We start from the raw sequence: 15,192 nt of genomic DNA on the forward strand, positions 1-15,192 counted from the left end.
TATTGTATATATATACAAATATTATATATTAATATACATATATATACATATATATTGTATATATATATACAAAAACCTTTCTTAGGCTTTTTTTTTAATACTAGCAGGCATTTCCCCCTTTTCTATTATTTGGTATTCTAAATGATATTTCAAAAGTCACTTCCATAACATATATCTTCTCCTTTGGCTATTTCCTCCAATAAATGCTCAGAATTGACAATGTTGGAGTCAGTGGAGTTAAAGCTATTTGCTGTATTTTGGTTGCCGAAGGATACTACTAAATCACAATCTTTACAATGCATGAGCACACAGGTTTCACTGAAACTTTTTTTTTTTTTTTAATGTTTTGGATTTTAAAGTTTTCCTGCATATCCTCTCAGTTGTGCCCACCACTTTCATAACCCCTCTGAAATGGAGGGGGTCAATTATTGCTGTAATCCTAAAGATGAGCAAACTGAAGCTTAAAGTTGAGTTCCTCTTCCATAGTGACAGCTGGAGAAACAGAGTTAAAACCCAGATCTGACTTAAAATGCAAGGATACTTCAACTCATCCTGCCTTTGAAATCAAAATCTCCAACTTGAAAATTCTCCAACTTCCTTCACTTTTATTTGAACACTTTGCTCTGCTGTGTACAAGGCTTTCAGACTCCATTCCAAACCAGGCCTCGAAACTCAATGAGAAACTACAGACAGATATGATCAAGAAAAATCAAGATATTTAGTGGGCACATACATTTATTTTTATTTTTCAGAGTGATGTTAGGGGAAGATAAGCTCTTGCAGGGAAAATGCTTTGCAGTTAGATATAATCACTCAGCTAGAAACACAATGGATCTAATTCTAGAATGCATTTCTTTTTTTATTTTTAGAATGCATTTCTTATTTGATTCTAAAAAATGAACTCATAAGCATCTTCTTTGGACAGATATGCTCAGCATACTGGAAAGAGGGCAAACAAGTTAGCTATCAGCCGTGAGCCATCATAATTACTAGCTATACTCATGCTGTACAAGAAATGTTCAAAATGCAAATAATTTTAATATCTTAAAGTGAAAACATTTTGCAGATGTTTAAAATTTTGAGTGAGATGTTTACATTTCTTCAAATCAGGGCAAGTTGGGAGAAAGTGTTTTGAAACATACCCAGCACCACCAGAGGTCTCTGCAGCTGAGTGCTGGGTGAGAATTTCCTCTCCACGACTGGCCACTGACCGCAGGAGGCTCTTCTGCTCTGCTAATTCCTGTTCCAACTCCTGCTCAAGGAAAAGGAGAAATGAAAACATGTGTTACTTTATGATTATTGGCTACAATCATGGTTTTAGGTCTAGAAAATTCTCAGAGAACTCCTGTAATAAGTTTCTAAGTTCAGATGTTGCATAAAAGGTGTGGTTTAGGTAAATGCACAAACATGTCTCCAAAGTACTCTATACCTTTCTTTAGTTTTTATAAAAGTTATCTCTGAAATCTCTTGGAAAAAAATTAATGGGGGGAAAAATTCTGCTGGGCAATGGTGCCCTCAAGTGGTGTACAACGCACTTTCACTCTTCAAAATCAATACAGCCAGAGCTGAGAGAAATCCTTGAGTTCAGCAGCTCTCTTGAATTCGCAACTTGCTTGATAAACTGGACAAGATTTGGGTTTACTTTTTCAATATTTATGAAAAATTTCTTTTCTGTTTGAGAAAATAAAATATTTTAATATGCCCTATACATAAAGCTAAAGTATCAATGAGAAATCATTCTTATTTATCAGCTCATTTATTTCACTAGGCAATTAATTTTTAATCCTATTTTGTGATGGTATCTACTTAAAAGTGAAAAATAAATTTCATTTTTAATAAGTTTTTTAAAAACACATAACTCAGGCTTTTACCAATTCTCAAAGGCCTTCCTGAGGTTATTATATAAAATAGGCTTGAATTCGGGCAAATCTGAAAATAGAGTAGGTAACCTTCATAAGGCAGATTAAAATTGAGTCATGCTATTTGTAAACCTGAGCACAAGCTTTTCTTAAAGAACAGGCTTTAAAATGACTAATCATTCCAGTGGTCATAAGAAAGTACACTGAAACAGTTAGCCAGGTCTTGTTTCTGTCCAAAGAGAAAATAAAGGGGCACTTTGTATTTAGTACAGAAGTCACTTGTCCATCTAAAACATTTCTCTCAAAAAAAAATAAAAAAATAAAAAAAAATAAAAAAAATAAAAAAAAATAAAACATTTCTCTCAAGGTGTTTGCTTGGCAGGTCTGCAGGCTACAGAGGGGTCAGAAATGCTTTACTTTTTGTTGCTGGAGACTGCTCTGTCTCTGGTGGGTCCACGTGGTCCGCGCTTGGGCCAGCCATTCCTGGACACCAGGGCTCTGGCTGGCAGTCAGGTCCACATGGCTCTCCTCCTTCTCTTGTGCTGTTCCCTGCTTTTAATGAGGCAGAAATCAAGAGTCATACTATCCACAGAAAAACCTTAACCAAATGGAGTAAAGGCAACTTTGGTGTGGTCTGTATAATGATACCAAAGTAGATCCATTTGGATGTGAAACCAGACTTAAAAAAAAAAAATGGTAAGACAAAACCCATCGAATTTATGGTATTTGCAGAAAAGAGAACAATAAATAGATGATTATACTCAAATATTTGAGGGGGAAACTGTCTACTTAGAGGCTAGGCTTTTTTAGCTCACTGATGTGGTCACCAGATATTCCAGAAATTTTTCCATGAGAATATAACTCTAGATCTCACTTCCTCTACTATCACCACCCAGACCAGACCCCACTGTCATCTGTTGCCACTGCTGGCGTGGATAATGTTTGGTTAAGGGAGAAAGACAAGAGTAATTATTAATTACTGAGGCAGGAATTTATCCATCATGCTTGATGATTCTGATGGAATTTGAAAGGCCCTCTAATACTGCATACAGAATGGAATTAGTTCAAATGAGAATCCTTCTACCCATATGTATATATATGTCAAAAAGATAAAGTACACAATCTTAATATAACTCATTCACTAAATGTTTATTAAATAACCATGCATTGTGTGTCTGCCACTATTCTAGGCATCTTCTGCCAAGAAGCCAGGCAAGGGTCCTTCTGGGGAGACAGATAATAAACAAGATAAGTTGAGATAAGAGCCATAAAGAACTTAAAACTAGATAATGGCATAGAGAGTGAAGGGGAAGGTTTCTTAGGCTGGTCAGGGAGAGAGCATCTTGAGAAGAGACAACTGCATTGAGCACTGAACGATGAGAAACCACCTGCCTGGCAAAGACCTAGGTAGAGGGCTTTCCAAGTTGAGGAACAGTTGGAGCAGAGACCATGAGAGAGAGGAATCTGGCATCTCAGAGAGAGCAACAACAAGTGAAGAGGCCAGTGTGGCTGTACCATGGGGGCAGGGAAGGGGGACAGTTTACAAGTAGCTTCCGCAAAGGAGTGGTCCTGCTCCCTTAAGCTCCAGGGCTCCTATATCTCAGTCCTTTGGTTCTTCATTGCTACATCTGACCATGGACTGGGATCCAGCTGCTCTAGGTCATCCAGCTTGATCACCCACAAAGACCCTTCTCTTCCTCTTATTTTCAAAATTTTACCCTAGCTGTTAAGGAAAATAAATGGGGTCAATTTACTCTTCTGTTTTATTCATTAGTCTCATGATTAAATTGCAAAATGTTTGAGATAATGTGGAGATAATGAACTTGTAATGTTGGTATCAGTGCCTGAAGAACAGTGAATGGAAGGAAACCATGAAACCCACAGGTAATATGATACATAATCCTCTCCCAGATTCTGAGCCACCTTAGCTCACAAGTAACTTCCTTTTCTTTAAGATGATCCAGCTTCCCAGAAAGAAACTATGGCTCATATAGAACAATGGGGATGCCAGGGCCTAAAGTATTCCATGTGCATTTCACAGGACCTTCAGAGTGGGTGACTGGAAACACCCCATTCAGTATATTCCCCACTCCTCCAGTAATGCTTCTTACAGATGAGCAGTGATTCTCCTGAAGGTAGGAGGTATGAGGTGAATGGGCACTCTTCAGCACTGAAGCCAGTAATTTTCTGCCTGAAACAGATTCTCTCCCATCTGAGAATGCACTATCTACCCAACATAAACTCTGAAAGACTGTGGCTCTTCTGGTAAGGATGAAACAGCAGGTCAAAGGGGACCTGCGGAGAATGACCCCAGGGAAGTCAGTGTACAAGGCTGAATGCTATCTCTAGGGAAAGCTGCCCCAGCTGATGAAATGGTGGCCCTGGCCATGACCTGATGCCTCTCGTGGGATCCGATCACTTTCCCTCGCTTTGCTCTTCAGTAAAGGTTTGTTTTCAGAGCCCAGCCTAGAGACTCATATGGTAACCTCTCAAGGGCATCACCTCACCCTTCTGCACAGGTTACTACTGTCTGATTAAGAGGTTTTTTGTTTTTTGTGTTTTTTTTTTTTTTTTTTCCAAATTCCTCACAGCAAATTTGTGCTTGGAAAAAATAACAATTGCAATGTTAGATCTTAAGAATAGCTTAACTAGTTTTACATGCACAGACACATATTCAGAATCTAAGACTTAAAATCTAAGGGGAGTCATATTTCACTAATTGAATCCACAGCTTTAGAGAAACAAAAATTAAGAAGCATCAAAAGCAGATGTTTAGTATGTATTTTCTAATGTGGTTAGGTTCCATTTTTCAGCTAGTAAATTTTTCTTTGACTGATTTAGCCATTTTGAAACATAAGACTTGGACCACAGGAAACAAAAAATGATTAAGGATCCAGTTCAAATTTCATTCCTTTTCCCATGGGGATGAGAAGGCACTGACAGAAGGAATAGAATAATGGTAATTACATTCTAATACGTCTGATAACCATTTTCTCTCCTACCTAAGGAAAGAGGAAGTAAGGCAGCTTTAGTCCCTAGAGTCCCCCAGGGGTGGAGCTACATAAGCTGTTTATTTTGGAAATACTAGAACAGTAACCACGGTTGCCAGGAACATTCTTTGGAAGATTAGTGAGGATTGGAAATGCTAAACATTAAGTAAAACATTTCTTTACAAAGCGTTTCACTATTTATATAGGGCAAACTCTGCTCCTTCAAAGGATGATAATGTGTGAAAATGATTAACCTTTTATGAGGAAAGATACCATGTAATTCAAGAGAGTATTACATGCCCATGTGTCTCTCTGTCACTTCATAAAGAGAAGGAATCTATTAGTGGGAGGGGGACTCAAGGGATTGGTTATTTTTTGATATATATTTTTTGATATATATATATATATATTTTTTTTGATATAACTATAACTAGTTAAAAAGATGACTGTGATAGATCTGACCATTTTGTAGGCAAGCAGCACTGAGAAATGGTGTGCTTATGGCCATACAAGACAAGACAAGAGGTGGTACACCAGGATGGGGAGACTTCAGGATAGCAGTTGCAAAGTGCTAGTCAAAGAATCTAGTCTGCCCTCTGTTTGGCACACAAATTATTTTAATTTAGAATTTTTAGAATTAAATGACAGGGTTTTAAAATTGGGAGATTTTAAAAATAATCCAAATGTCCCTTCTCTGAAAGATCTAGCAATGCTGCCTATAAAATCTTCTGTAATAGATGGAGCTGAAGATAACTGCTTGACGTGAGACCAGCTTGCCAAGATTCTGACTAGGCCTGCTTCACTCATTTATATGCCTTTACCAGGCCCTGAGGCCTTGGAAAGTGTATCCTTATCCCCTCACCTCCACCCCTCAAACCCCCTTTTATCCTGACATGTGCCACTTGCATATCAGGTTCCCCCTCCCTTCCTACCTGCCTTTAGGGTAATTGCAGCTTTTTAAATTACTATTCCAGATGTGAAACCTTGAAGTCTTTCCTTTGATTTGGTTTTTTTAGAGATAAGGTTCATTCATACAACACCATTAGGAAAAAAAATGCACTATATATTAGATTGATGATACTTTTCTATAAAACCAAGTAAATTAGTATAAACTTTTACAGTTAGAAAATTAACCTCATTTTGTTCAAATTTGATTTTTTAATTACAATTTAAATTTTTTTTATATTCCTTACTCTCTAATTTTATATTTTTAACACTTTTCTTGTTGCTTTGATTCATAAAGTCAGATTACATGTACATTTTGAAGTATGTAAATATAAAGTGAAAAGCTGTATTTTGTCGTTATTTGCATTTATTTAACCAACAGTGAGTTAAAATATCTTTTCATACATTCACTGGCCATTTGTAGGTCTCGTCTCTTCATTTGAATGGTCTCTTTATCTTTTGTTCATATTTCTATCACGTGACCTTTTCATATTGGTTTACAAAAGATTTGTGGAAATTAAGGGAATTAATTCCTTGACATGTGAATTATGCAGTTTCTTCCCTTTTTGTCCACGTCTTTTCATGTGGTTTCTGTGTTTTTGGTGGTAATAGAACTTTTTCATTTTTGTGTTGTAGTTTTTAAAGAAACTAAAATTCTGGGCTTAGGGCATACTGGCATAGATCCTTCCCATCCTAAGATTTTTTTAAAAAATACCCATATATCCAGAACTTTACCGGTTTAAATTTTTACATTTAAATATTTGGTCCATCTATGATGACTTTTTTTTCTGCAAAGAATGGTATAGGAAATCTAGTTTATCATATTTCAAGTGGTTCATCTATTACTTTATTATTATTTTATTCACTGAATTGAAATGCTACATTAACCATTAATCAATCTCCCTTAAATATTGAGGTCTCTTTCTGGAATATGTATTCTGTAAAGTTTTTTGTTGATCCATTTACTGTGCTAATGCCGAACTATTCTAATTCTTGTAATATTGTATTTTAACATATGTTAAGATCAAATTAGCTCCTCATAATTCTTCAGTTTCAGAATATTATGGTTATTTTCACATTTATTTTATTCCAGGGAAACCTGGAATCATTTTGTCACATTTTATATCATTGCATTACATTCCAAATAACTTAAACATATATGCTAGTACAGGAAAAAACTGCCATCTTTAAAATATTATGTTCCTAAGAATAGAGTTTATCTGTCCATTTTTTCACATTCTTTCTACTCATGTTTTAAAATATTATTTGTTGAGATTCCAAATATTTCATATTTTGTTGATATCACAGATAGAAAACTATTATTTCTCTAAGTTGTTTTTTGTTTGTACATGGCAAAGTTATAGATTCTATATTTTTTAAAAAAAGATTTACTTATTTATTTGAGAGAGAGTAAGCAGAGGGAGAGGAAAAATAATCCTCAATCAGACTGCCAGCTCAGTGTGGAGCCTAATGTGCATTCCATCTCAGGATCCTGAAATTATGACTTGAGCCGAAATCAAGCAGTCGGCCACTTAACCGACTGAGCCACCCAGGTGCCCTGGATTCTCCATTTTTAAAATAAGCCAGTCATCTTACTAAATTCTTCCATTGCTTCTAATAGTTTTCTGTTGATCAGGTTTGATCTTCCAGATCACAGAATTATATGATTAGCAGAAAGAACTGAAAATATGTAGTGTAGTCTGAAAAAAATTGTCATTATACTGAGAAAACAAAAGCAAGCAGAATAGTATGTTCATTAAGTTTCCACCACAATATTGGTGCCCTGTCTTCCGCCAGCACCTGCATGGAGATAAGAGGTTTCCTTGGTACTGTACTTCTGAGACCACACCCTGCCCTTTGGTTCTATCTTCTCCCTCCTACACATTTTTTATCAACTTCTTTTTCATCATTCTTTCCTCTACTGAGTTGTTTCCATCTACATGTAGGCATGCCACATTCTTCTGATTTAAAAATTTTTTTTTTTTAAGATTTTATTTATTCATGAGATGCACATGAGAGAGAGTTCATGAGAGGGGGGAGCAGAGACACAGGCAGAGGGAGAAGCAGGCTCCATGCAGGGAGCCCGATGTGGGACTCGATCCCAGGACTCCAGGATCATGCCCTGGGCCAAACAAAGGCAGGCGCTAAAACCTCTGAGCCACCCAGGGATCGCCTTAAAATGTTTTCTAAAGTATATCATTTCTCTGCTACTCTTCATAGGGAAACTCCTGAATCACTTGCTCTCCTCTCCAACCCGTCCCTCCTTATCCTCACTTTCATTTGAATGCCTTCGCCTTCTCTATACAACTGGAACAGTTACTGTTGAGGTCACCAAAGACCTACATGTCATGAGATCCAATGGTCAGCTCCCAATCCTCATCTTGCCCCACTTACCTGCAAGTAGCTTCTAGGAACCAAACTCTCCATCTTCCTCTCACCTCCCTGGCTTCTCCTTGTTACACTCTTCTATAGGCTCCTCCACAACTTCCAAACCCATAACACTGGAGTGTTCTAGCGCCTGATTCCAGGACCTTGGTCTTCATCTCTCCTCAATCCTTTGGGATCCCATCAAGCCTCATACCTTAAGGAGGACCATCTAGAGGCTGATGACTCTAGGTCTCTCCCCTGAACTCCAGCCACTACATGACACTGAATAAACATCACACACTGCACTATCTGAAATTAAACTATTGATCTAACTACTCTTTCTCTCCCCACATCTGTTCCTCAGATAGTTTTCACCTTCACAGTTATCCAGAATCTAGGAAGTTCTCATCACCTCAACCTCTATGCCATGTCTTCAAACTGGTGTCTGAGCTTCTACTCTGGTTCCCTATAGTGGATAAAAGCTGATCTTATCACTCCTCTATTCCCAAACACTCCAGTGGCTTCTCATTTCCCCCAGGGTAAAAACCAAAGTGTATACAATGCCTATAACATCCTTTTACCATGTTCCCTGTTACCTGTGTCTGGCTTCATTTGACGCCACTCTCCCCTTGCTCATTCCATTCTAGCCACAATGGCCTTCTTGAACAGACCTAGGATGATCTCACCTTGGGGCCTCTGTATTTGCTTTCCCCTTTGCATTGAACTCTCTCCTTCATATCTGCATAGTTCACTCCTTCAAATGTGACTTTAGGGGGCTTTCTTGGCCACCCTGTTTAGCACTGCAAATCCAACCAGATTGCCTTTCCCCATCTATCCACTTTATGGTATCTCACCTATAGCTCTTATCATCTCCTAACTTAATATATAATAATGTATTTTAATTTTATTTTTTTTTAATTTTATTTATTGTCTATTTCCTCCAACCATAATCCTTTGACGTCAGGAATATATAGCTATAAATACAGACATCCAAATACAGGTAGTTATTTTCCAGGCTCTTTCACTCAATTGTATAAAATAGCAGCTGACACACAGTTGCTTCTCAATAAATGTTTGCTTAATATTTGTATAGGATAACAATAGCAATATCTAATTTTTACAGATTAAAAAGAACAAAATTAAAATATTGGACAGTATCAGTATGAAAGGTATATGAGGAGAAGTCTGAGTGAAAGTGTTCCAAGGTTCTAATTATACTGCCCTAGAAGGAGATTAAGAAATAAACTTAGAATTTATTAGGTATGAGTGGTAAAGAGCAGATATTAGGGGAGGGGGGAAGCAGTCAACCACTTAAAAATAAAAGTTAAAAAGGATAAAAAAGAAGAGAACAAAAATTTTAAAAGTAAAATAAAAGACATCTACACACATCAGTAATCACAGTAAATTTAAATGGGCTAAGCCTGTCCTTTCAATGTCAGAGATTTTCTGATTAGATAAATGTTTAAAACCAACAAAGTATAGCCAAGAGGTAAATCTAAAACAGAAGGACACAGAAAGGGTGAAATTGAAGGAAAGTTAAAGGATATACTAGGCTAATATTATGCCCCCAAAAGTTCCAGGGATATAAAACAGAAATCACTATTTGGGAATATTAAGGTCACTACATGAGAATAAAATGGTTCAATTCATTTGGAATATATGACAATGTAAGGTATGAGCCCTAAGTCAAAAAGTCTAAGTATATCTGAAAAATAAAATGTAGGAAAATAGAAGAAAAATATTAAAATGCCATTGAATATCTTAATCTATGACCTATGTTGAAATACTTTTTTAAATAGTATATTTGCTAAATATGGGTATTTATTTTCATGATCTTTTCTTTTCCTGTACTGCAGGCTTTGGGTCTATGGGTTCAAACAGTCCTTACAAAACCTATCTGAAAATCAGTGCCAAAGTGTGTGTAAGTATGTACATTCCACAGCTCTTCCTTTACAGATCCTAGGCTGGGAAAAGGCGCCTTGGCGGCCATGTTTTAGGATGGAGCACTGGGTGGCTGGAGCCCTCACCTGGATGTTGAGCTGTTTGTCGTGCAGGGCTCTCTGCAGCTCCAGGAGGCTCCCCTTGAGCACTCTCAGCTTTATGGCAAGCTGCTCAGCCTCCTCCTTGGTGTGAGCCTTGCCTTCCAGCAGCAGGTTGTCATTGTGGACTGAGAGTTCTGATAAGGCCACCACCTTCTGCTCTATTTCCAACAGCATGTTCTGGAAAACCAAAACGAGGATGAAATTCATACACCCTGCCAGTCTCTGCACATAAAGATAATTTCTCACAGCGAAACACAATACTTCTAGTCTTTCACCAAAAGAGTATGCGTTCATGTTTTTTTCCTACTTTTCTGACAGACCTGAAGAGTAGTTACAGATTTTCAGATTCTTTGAGCTTCCTAATTTTTCTTGTCTTTAAGATTAGATGTTATATAATGGAAAACATCTTAAAAGCATACAAAAGCATATTTCATATAGCCAAGGGATAAGGAGAAAAGACCACACCTTTGCTTTATCCCATTATTCCAACTGTTTTACCATTTTAGTGTTAGATTGTGATGCTTATGACAAATAGTAGTAAAGATATCATATAATCAACCGTTATTCTCTCTTTCAAGACACTGCTTCTTTTTTTTTTTTTTTTTCAGGTTGTTGCTCTTATTTCTTGATTTTAATTTTTTTTGTTTTTATATAATGCAGTTTTAACCTTACATTTCTAAAAGTTTTCCTAAGAATTTTATTTTCATTTTCTGAGACAACTTTCTAAGGCTGCTTTTCTTCTCAAATACAAGCTAGATTTTGAGAAGGAGCAAACTAGTCTCCCTTCTTCCAAAGTGAAGTTTAAAACAAAAACTAAAAAAGAACAAGATAAAAACATCAAAGGTAAACAAATAACAATCATTTTATTTTCTGCAGAAATCCTTCTGTTTTTATATTCCTTAACTCTGAACTTTTAAAAAATGCACTCTCTAATTTCAATCAAGATATTTACTAATGAGAAAAGTATTTTAAATCAGAAAAACTACCATCAACTTTTAAGAATATATGTTTAAACTACAAAACTAGAACTAAATGAAAGCATGAAATATTTAATTAAATGGGGCTTAACGGATGATTCCCTGAAGATTCTATTTGAGAAACTAATATAGTTATACCAAGACTTTACCACTAGGCACAGTTGGCACAGCGCTAAGGGCTCATAATACTTTTAGAGGCCCAATAAAAATCTTAATTTTAATTTCTTCTAAAATCGGAAGAAACAAATGAATATAACAATGAATATGTAATAATGAATCCACTCTAGATCATATTAGTCTTTGGACCAAAGTAGTTATACTAAAAATACAATTTTTAATATTTTTATAGAGGAAGAAGCCCACAGAAGCAAAGTGCCCAGAGCCCCAAAAGTCATAATAGGACCCTCATAACAGCCACAGTTCTAATTACACAACTGGCTTAAATACTACACTTGAATTGACTGAGGAACTGCTGTGTATTTGTGTGATTCCATATGGTTCTAGTTTCTAAAAATGTTATCAAAATACCATTTCAATGCTTCATAAAAATCCTAAAATATATTATCTGAATTGTGAAATTTATGCATAGCCATAAAAATAGAGACATCCAAAAGGGAGAGGTAGGAGTAATGGTAAAATATAATTTTAGAATGCTAGTTAGTACATGTGCTAATTTTAAGCACTTAGAAGGGAATGCAAAAAATAGATGTTTCTTTCCAGTAAGGAAACTTTAGAAAAGATGATATAAATAATTTAAAAAACATTCACACGTGGTTCTTTATTCTCTACCATCCAGGCAGAGAATAACAATACTTTGAATACACATAAATAAATTGCCTAGAGCATTTAAAAATCCCAGTTATAATGATCAATATTACAATAAATCTAAAATCTAATAAAAGGAATGATCAAAATAGCATACTACATATTAAGAAGAAAACATTCATTCATTAATGGTTTTCTCATATTTCCTGATTCCAAATAAGAGACATATGGAGTCACACATGCTGATATTTTAACCCTGTAGATTAGGAAGTCTTACTAGATAGTTGCTAGTTAAATGAAAGAGCTTTTAGACATACTTCAGCCATGTGTGAAGTCTATTATTTTTTTTTTAATTTTATTTTATTTTTATTATTTTATTTATGATAGGCACACAGTGAGAGAGAGAGGCAGAGACATAGGCAGAGGGAGAAGCAGGCTCCATGCACCGGGAGCCCGACGTGGGATCCGGGTCTCCAGGATCGCACCCTGGGCCAAAGGCAGGTGCTAAACCGCTGCGCCACCCAGGGTTCCCCGTGAAGTCTATTATTTTGATAATCATTGAAATTCAGTGATTGGTACATTGGAGTTCATTACCTAGTCTCTATACTTACACATGTGTTTGAAATTTTCCATAATGAAGAGATAAAAAAATGCTACAATAAAAACCTTAATGTCATTTTACATTAATTCCTAAAGACCTTGGGACACCTGGGTGCCTCAGTGGTTGAGCATCTTCCTTTGAACCTCAGGTCATGATCCTGAGTTCCTGGGATTGAGTCCCTGAGTCCTGGGATTGAGTTCCTGGCACCCAGAGGGAGCCTCTTCTCCCTCTCCCTATATGTCTGCCTCTCTCTGTGTCTCTCATGAATCAATAAATAAATCCTTTAAAAAAAAATTCCTAAAGACCCCACATTAGAGGAAGGAAATTCTCTGTTCCAAAAGACAACCTTCCTATGTTCAGTCTATCTGCCTGTAACTGAGTTTTTCCAAGTTGTCCAAATAATATATCCAAATTAGAACCAATATTGCAACAGAGCACTTAAGGGCACCTCCTTTTGTGTTTATCCACAGTCTGATTTACTGATATTAATTCTTTTCATTGGGTTTGTAGTCCTTAGTAGCCACTAAATATAGATACCATAAGTGTTTTAGTATTTACAGTCTTTAAAAAAAAATGTCCTTTAGGAAGCTAAAGATTTTCTAAAGAGTAGACACCGCTGGTAAAATTTTTCAAAAGACTAATAAGTCCAATTCTGAATTTCACTTAATCTTTTATAAGATATTATTTTTCTACATATATACAAATATATAAATATATACAATATATATTTATACAATAAATATATACAATATACTGATTGAGAAAAATCATATATCCATATCAAGTCTTTTTACTGTTATAATTTCTGTAGTTAAACACAGTATACTCTGTGATATTGGAATATTCCTTCAAGACCATTTTTGTACCTGGCAGTCCACTAGCTGGGCTTCCATGTCCATAGGCTCCTTCGCTGTACCCAGTGCTGTGTCCAAAGTGGCTTTAGTGCTCAAGAGCCAGTGGTCCAGCTCATCGGCTTCACAGCGATACCTCTGCAGGGCCTGTTCCTGTCTCTGTTCCTCAAGCTGATCATTTAACTTCTCCTGATGAATAAAGTAGAATGTAACATACATCACCATGAAGTAAAATCATTAAGATGCAACACAATACAGAACACCAGGTTCTTAGTCCTGGTTGTGCATCAGAATCACCTGTGAAAGTTAAAAAAAATAATAATAATAATATGGGACACCTGGGTGGCTCAGCGGTTGAGCATCTGCCCTTGGCTCAGGGCGTGATCCCAGAGTCCTGGGATCAAGTCCAACATCGGGCTTCCTGCATGGAGCCTGTTTTTCCCTCTCCCTATGTCTCTGCCTCTCTCTCTCTCTGTCTCTCGTGAATAAATAAATAAATCTTTAAAATAATAATAATAATAATAATAATAATAATAATAATAATAAAACGTGCTTAGGCCACATCCTAGAGCACTAAATGAGAATTTCTGGAAGTGAGTCTCAAGTTTAGTATTTTTTAAAAGCTTCTCTGATGATACTAACATGAACCCAGAGTTTAAGCTTCTTACATAATATACCTATGGGGCTTGGCAGGTAATGTAAATAATGGAAATTGACCAACAATTAGAATGAAACAATGGCATAAGAGAGTAAATGGCAATAGGTACTTTACCTTAGTGTCTGGGAAAGTATAAGGAGTGGTGGGCAAGCCCATTCAGAGCACCACAATGTGATTTCAGGCAAGTGATTCCCTACAGGAACAGATGGCTCAGTGGTACTAGTTTCTTAAGTAAAGGAGGAAATTCAAATTTTTTGGATATGTCTCTGGGTTTTCTCAATGATAGCAAATAATTCATATTAAAAAAAAGCCTCCAAGCCAATCACTTCATTTGAAAACTCCACAAGGATTTCAAAGTATGATTAGGGACAATATTAATGAATTAAAAAATTAATTTTTAATACAAGTACTGGGAATACCTTATTTTAAAAATTATTTCATTAATAATTTATTATATTGTTATTTTTAAATTTCAGTTTTTATTAAATAGTTGAAAATAGAGATTAAATAAAGCTAACACATTGATTTTAAGTGTCTCCCATACAAAAAATAAATGAATATATGATTTGATTAATCTTATAATAGGTAAAACTGGAAAGAGCCTACACACCCAACAATAGGTCTGTGTTCAACTGAATTACAGCATAACCAGCAGCTAAATAATGTTAAGTTCATATAATAATAAATTGAGAACATAATTGAGAACTGATTATGTGCCAGAGAAGCCGCTTGACCCTGAGATACCAGGAGACAGATACTCTAAAGGTCCTTAAGCAGTCTCTAGTCTAATCAAATTTATAGGAGTATCAATATGAACATCACATATGTTTAGGGCCAGGAATGATAAGAGAACAAGAAAAAGCAAAATAACTTATTTTGCATGTTATTGTTACCAAAATTTATCTATTAAATAATGTTAAAGTTAAGTAACATGAGAACCAGAATTGCAAAACTATTTTCATGAACTAATGTGCTTAAACTGGCTAAGGGTGACTAAGGATTTATTCTTCAGAGTATTAATAATACTAGTCATAAAATGCTCTTATTTAAACAGAGCAAACTATTATGCAAATCTTTACAATTATTCTTCACAAGGCTCACGTCTACCAAGTTTTGCTTTCCACATTCTCAATTTTT

At 35.9% G+C, this 15,192-nt stretch overlaps 1 protein-coding gene across 18 annotated transcripts in view; it reads right to left on the reverse strand.

Moving 5' to 3' along the window:
• The window catches only part of SYNE1 (spectrin repeat containing nuclear envelope protein 1), a 449,297-nt gene that overhangs the window by 132,206 nt on the left and 301,899 nt on the right, over positions 1-15,192 (reverse strand). For 11 of the 18 annotated variants that reach the window (XM_049113743.1, XM_049113741.1, XM_049113745.1 and 8 more), the window contains 4 exons: positions 13,413-13,586; positions 10,189-10,380; positions 2,277-2,411; positions 1,143-1,252 (listed from right to left, as the gene is read on the reverse strand). In XM_049113743.1, the coding sequence (XP_048969700.1) occupies positions 1,143-1,252; positions 2,277-2,411; positions 10,189-10,380; positions 13,413-13,586 (611 nt within the window). Of the gene's footprint in view, positions 1-1,142; positions 1,253-2,276; positions 2,412-10,188; positions 10,381-13,412; positions 13,587-15,192 lie in introns of those variants that run through there. The other 7 variants (XM_035708408.2, XM_049113752.1, XM_035708402.2 and 4 more) reach the window with 3 other exon arrangements.

The sequence above is a fragment of the Canis lupus genome, chromosome 1, assembly GCF_003254725.2.
Source record: "Canis lupus dingo isolate Sandy chromosome 1, ASM325472v2, whole genome shotgun sequence".
In the NCBI taxonomy this organism is placed as follows: domain Eukaryota; kingdom Metazoa; phylum Chordata; class Mammalia; order Carnivora; family Canidae; genus Canis; species Canis lupus.